This window comes from Vanellus vanellus (genome assembly GCF_965231255.1).
Source record: "Vanellus vanellus genome assembly, chromosome: 7".
Taxonomy (NCBI): Eukaryota; Metazoa; Chordata; class Aves; order Charadriiformes; family Charadriidae; genus Vanellus; species Vanellus vanellus.
In genome coordinates, this window is record NC_138912.1 from 4055698 (window position 1) to 4061887 (window position 6190).

General features: G+C 37.4%; 1 protein-coding gene across 1 annotated transcript; it reads left to right on the forward strand.

The window, feature by feature from the left end:
* Positions 1-146: 146 nt before the first annotated feature.
* Positions 147-5546, forward strand: TEX36 (testis expressed 36; the record flags this gene model as incomplete). Its single annotated transcript, XM_082486387.1, is given in 5 exon segments — positions 147-197; positions 1034-1165; positions 3805-3885; positions 5189-5395; positions 5397-5546. Coding segments are annotated over 5 exon segments (621 nt in total).
* Between the last annotated feature and the right edge of the window lie 644 nt (positions 5547-6190).

The window sequence follows — 6190 nt, forward strand, 5'->3', positions numbered from 1 at the left end:
GCATCACCTAGTGACGCAGTCAGGCAGGGGCTGAAGCCACAGAAGGGTGTCCCGCCCCTCTCTGTGAGCGGGACAAGCGGCCGCCGTGGCAACCGCGGTGCGCGGGGGGCGAGCGGGCAGAGCGGCCGGGCCAGCGGCGCGGAGGCATGCCCAAGCGCAGGTGCGACCACCCCAGCCAGCAGCGCGCCGGCGCCTGGGTGAGCCCCCTGGTCCTTTTTTATCCATAAACTCTCGAAAAAAACCGCCGTGCTGAGGGTGACTTTGTCCTTTAGCCAAAACCGAGGTTACCCGATCCTGATATCTATGAGGAAAAAAAAAAAAAACAACCCAAACAAAAAACGCCCTAGGTATTCAGAGGAAGCGTGCTAAAGCAAACAAAGGCAGGATTTTTTTTTTTTTTTCCTATTTCCCCCAGTTTTCCAGCAGTGCTGGAGTTTTCTTATTTTCTATTTAGCCCTAGCTGATTTTCTTTATCTTCTGGAAAATGTCAGCGGATGTTTGCCTCAGCTCTTGCCCTCAGGAGTAGTGCTATGGCCCTATTTGGAGGCCCTGGGCTGGGACATCTCAGCATCCCAGGGCACTGCGATGCACGCCTGTCACAGGCTATTCTTCAGTCTCCGAACCCATGGGCCTTGCGTTTGGCTGAGGCTCACAAGTTTTGTGCTTTCAAACCTACGGTTGTACAGCAGTGGGAGCAGTGCGGGGGGGAAAAAAAGACGTTATAGCATAAGTTTTGCTAGATGGGTTATTGCTGTATAAACAATTTTCAGAAAGTTCCTGAAGAAATGATATTATTTTCTGTTTTACTGATCTACGTCATAAGGTCTTTATAGTAGACGTTGTGTTGTGTGTGGGAGGCTTCTGATTTTTCCAGAGGCCACTAGGTGCTGCTGCAATCCAAATAATAAAAAATAAATGGGAAAAATACAATTTTGCCCACATTTCTGATCAGATTTATTTGGGTTTTTTTGTTGTTGTTTTTATTTGCCCTTTTTTTTTTTTTTTTTAAATGAGTCACAATTTTTTATTCTAGTTTGCTCACGTTGGAGTATGCCAGAGTCAACCTGAATCAACTACAAGCTCGGCACTAAAACAGGTCCAGAACTCAGGAGCAGCTCAATATATTGAGGACAGATTGCCGCTAGCATACAGAGTTCGGGAGCATGTGAGTTACTGTGGTGATACAGTCAATTTACAGAGCTTCTTTTTGCAAGATATCACTTGTTAAGTTATAAGTAAGAATAGCACTTAACGGTAGTTAGCAAAGCAGTCATAGCGGACTGGCAGACTTTGTGCCTCAGGGAATAAAATGATTGCTAGCTGTGCTAGGGAAGAAACATATTTCGCTGTTACTCAGTTATAATTTTGGATACTCAAAGTCCTGCTGTAGTTATTGCTGATTTCCAGCATCAGTTACTTTTCCCTTTTATTAGCTACTATAGCTGTTTGAGAGACATTTATGTGTCAGAATATATTATGATCGATCTCAGTCCAAAACGTGTGTGTATAGCCCTATAAGAATGTTTAACTGAAATTTAATGATCTGTTTTGAACTGAATGTCAGAAATTCTGTATATTCCGGCAAAGGCTTAGTTTTTTGATCATTAAAAAGTTAGAAGCTTCCCTTTTGAAACATTTTTAAGGCTTGCTTAAAAATGAGGAGATTTGGGACAATTTTGGAAACAAAAAAAATACAGTGTTTTAAAATCACGAATATTTAAAATGTTACAATTTCATAAGCACGTTTTTATATCCATATTTTATCATCACTCTGAGCTTTGCTTTACCCACCCACTTTGTGCACAGAACATTTTCTATTTTCATTTTCTGTAAGCATAGCAATTATATTGAGTTCATTTCATCGATTTTGCTATAATGAAGAGCAGAAATGGGCTATTTAAAATGGAAGCTTGGGGCTAGTGAAAAGAAAAGGGGAAGATTATACTGTAACATGAGTGTACATTATGTTCATGTTATGTACACCTTTCTGTGGACCACCTGGCCTTAGCCACTATCTGAAAAGGAGAAGGGGGTTAGATGGACCTTTTATCAACACCAGTATGACTGTTCACCTGATGTTTTATGCCTTGTATTTACCAGACCTTCACTGATAAAAAGAATTAGTGGAATTCCTATCTGTCATAAATCAAGAATTAACATGAGGTCAGCGGTGAAAGTACGAAGATGCGTTAAAGGCTAAAATGTGGTGTCACAGGAACAATCTGAGGAAGTTTCTTTATGTGACATTTTTAAAAAGTGCTGGTAGAGTGTTGGAAGCTCACTGCATGTGAAGCTGGATATCTCTAATCTCTTTGTATGAGGGAACTCACTGGTTGTGAAGTTAATCAATTTTCTCAGAAATGTAGTACCATTTAAGCTTATATTACCTCTTATTTCTTACTTCACGATAGTCCTATAATTATTCTGTGATAGATTTTTTTTAAACATTAGTTAACATGGGGACTCCTTACAAGAGATGATATTCAGTATGTACCATCTTGCTTTTCAATTTTCCTGCAGCATATAGTCACTAGTAATAAACACTATTCCTAAAATGTTAAGATTAGTGTGTAATTGCAGTAGGATATTTTAGTAAGTCTTACATTTTACTGACTTGGAAGGTGCTTATATTTAAACACATATATGAAATGTATCCGTTGAAATTACTTACCCATTGAATTGCAGCCTGGTTGAATCTGTATGAGAAAATAAGTGAACACGTGGCATGTGCTTAAAAAAGATAGAGATTCAGTCTTTATACCAAATACCTTAAGAGATGATCATGCAGCTGACTCCATGCAGGCAAATTTTGTATTTGGTGATTCTTCTTGCTATATTAGGCCTTGGGTTATATTTATATTCAGAACTGATTCAGATTCTATCTCATAAAATCCACTTAGTCTTGAAACATGGTTTTAAAATTGTGTTACATTAAAACTGGCTCTTCTGTTTGGAGGTGAATATCATAGTTGGAAGATGAAAAATGTGTTCCACAATGTTAAAAGTAAAAATTGCTAGGGCATTTACAGAAAAAACATAAAGTTCCCATCATGAAGCAGGAAAATAATGCCTGAGGAAGAAGAGAGGCAATCTAATAGTCCAGAAGAGTTTTCAGTGTTTCAATTTTTAGCTATTTTAATAATATTGCAATGATATAAATATAATAAATAAACTTTAAAAAATTTGAGTATGTTAAATTACTTTTAAAATAGTTCTTTTGGAGTTGTCCTTTCTTTTCCTAACACTAGTTTAATTTTGGAGACTGGATGAACATTATGTTAAAGAATGAGATTATAAATTACTTATGCAATTAATACCTCCTTCGCTTCCCCTGCAACAAGCAGCGTACATGACATTCAGTGCATAAATCATAGATTAATTCAGTTTTGAGGTCCCTTTTGTAGTTCATTTTAATTAGCTTTAGGCATACTAGTGAATCAAACAAGGCAATCCTGACATATATCTAGTATTTTACTGCTTGCAGACAGAATGCAGCGTTTCTTATTTCAAAATTATTTCAAACTGTTATATTAATCATGTATATATTCAGCAAGTCAAGGGAACGCGAATCCTCCTGATGACTTTCTAAAAAAAAATAAAAATACAGAGGGTCCACATTGCCCCTATAAAATTATGTGCAGTTAAAAATTTAACATATGAATATGACTTAATATGACTTCTGTGTTAGAACATGGGCAGCTGTAATTTCAGCATCTATCAGAATATAAGAACTAAAACTATTAGACTCCAAATAATGTGTGTGAAAATTCCTATTTTTTTGCGATAATTTCTTTTTTTTTTCAGAAATCAGTGAACAACAATTTCCCATTTTCTTCTCATGACAACAGACACTGTCTACAGAATGTAGGAGAGTATTTTGATTCTGTAAGTACCCAGCACTGAGAAAAATCAAGCAAGTTCATATCTCTCGGTCTGCCAAAGATTAAACACAGTATCTTTTCTTTCCCCTGCCAAAATTATAGATGCTAAAAATTGAGAGAAGAGAAAAATGTAAATAGCAAAGAAAACCACACTTTTTATCAGTATAGGGATGAGACTCCTCTGGGATTGGCACAGGTATACAGTAGCACACATGGGCATTGAGAGTGGCAGAATTCAAGGGGAACAAAAAAAACATTGTTTGGTCTCTGACAGGCATTTTCTAGCGATCCTGGTTTTTATCTCTGAACGTGGTTTTGTACCTAGTTATGTGTCCTATTAGTCTGCTACAAGTAATTGGCCTTGTGATGAACTTTTTCAGCCACTTGTAATTCACAGTCCCACATATTTGCTTCAGACTCATCTTTATCATAAGTTTAACCAAAATCCATAGGACACAATTTATCTCCTGAATGTATTATTTTGCAATCCACATCTCTTTATAATATACCTGTTTAAATGTATGTTGCAGAAGCCACATCTTTAAATAGAATTTAAATTGTTTTGGGCTTTTCTGTATATGCAACATTTTCATGTTTTTCCACTTAGATTGTTGACATCTTCCTAGGCAGCAAAAGAAATAGTGCAGTTCACAGGATAATGAGTAGAAGAGGAAGAAGTGAACTGTGATATTGAAAGCTTGTCTGACTTTGGGCTGCCTTAGACCTAGATTTTTTGGTATTCATTATTCACTGAGTAACCTCCATTTCTGTGCACTTTGTGCAGTGTCTCATAGTTTTAGAGATACTGATCAACCTTAATTCCAAATAAATTTCCTGCAAGCTATGGAGTGTGAAAATCAGGCTCTGTCTCTCTGTGTTTGGACACACAAGGGATAGTTTTGAAGATTCACATTTCATGGTCTGTCTCAGTTTCTTTGTTGCGGTCCAAACATAAAATTATTAACCTATTTCTTTGGGTTGCTCTGAAGATTAATTTAGCCAAGTATAGCTAAATCGCTTTGAGTATATAGTATGCTACAGAAAAGTAAAGTATAAGTGGTTTATTAGTACTAAGAGGTGGAAGGTCAACAGATTTTCCATTATATATGCAACCAGAAATGTTCATAGAGGCAAGTCTGACAATATTATTTTTAACTTGCTAAAGATCAGCTATGGGTTCTTGAAATCACTGTGGTAACAGCTTCGTTAACTTCCCAGTGGGGTAGTGACTGTTACAAGATTCATCTGTGAAACTGTGATTGTAAGTCATATGTTTACATGAATTTTTCTTTCAATTTTTTTTCTAGGGTATGGGCCGGAGGAAGGTGGAACCAGGGAGGCGGCAACAGAACTCACAGAACTTCCTCCTATGGGCTCATGAATCAGTTCCTAGCAACAAGGGTGGCTTAACCACTTATCAGACATCGTTTATGAAAGATCAAAGTACTGAGAGCCCATTTTATAGGCGGTATCCAAAACACTACTCAGAAAAATGGTGCACTGACAAACCCGTTCCTGAGAATGAAAAACACTTGCAGTCAAACAAGTAGTCTTAATTACAAAAACACCTTTGTAGCACTGACTTATCATCATCGGAGCCTTTTCTCAAGATCTGAACTACTTGTTACTCAAATGGATGATGAAATAAATATTTGTGTAAAGTGAATGTGGTAGTACAGTTGAGAGTTCATTGAAATCAACAATCATGTTACTCTGAAGACATACATTATTATAAAGATTTTAATGAAGAAGAGCATTATAAGGAAAGGCATGTTTGCACATATTTTTAGAAACACCTCTATTAGGACAACAGAGGTACTGATTGTACTTGTGTTATTTGATACTGACTGACATGCATCTTGATACAAAAGCTCCTTCAACTTCAGAATCAGTGGTATGGCTGTACCTCAAGCAGCTGACAGCATCTGTGTTGGGAGAAGTATATAATGGAACTGGATCCTTGAGGGTTCACCACAACAGGGAGCCAAAACGGCATGTTCAGGTAAGAGAGAAATTTTCCTGAGAGGTTTCATGGGTATGAAGGCATTAGAGAAACTGAATAAAAAAGAAGCTGTGCATTAGATTGCTGTGCAAAATAACTGTAATGTTTGGTTATAACACAGCAGCTGTATAAGTAAAGAAAGGATGTTGTAAACAATGTTTGCGTGCTTGTGTGTGCCCTCACAAAATGTGAGTGTACGTATGTATGCATCATTCAAGGCAGTAAGGGGAAAAAAGCTCAAGCCAAAAACGGAAGGCTGCGTGAAGGTTTGAGTTTGCGGTGGACTGGATCTGAAAAGAACTCATGA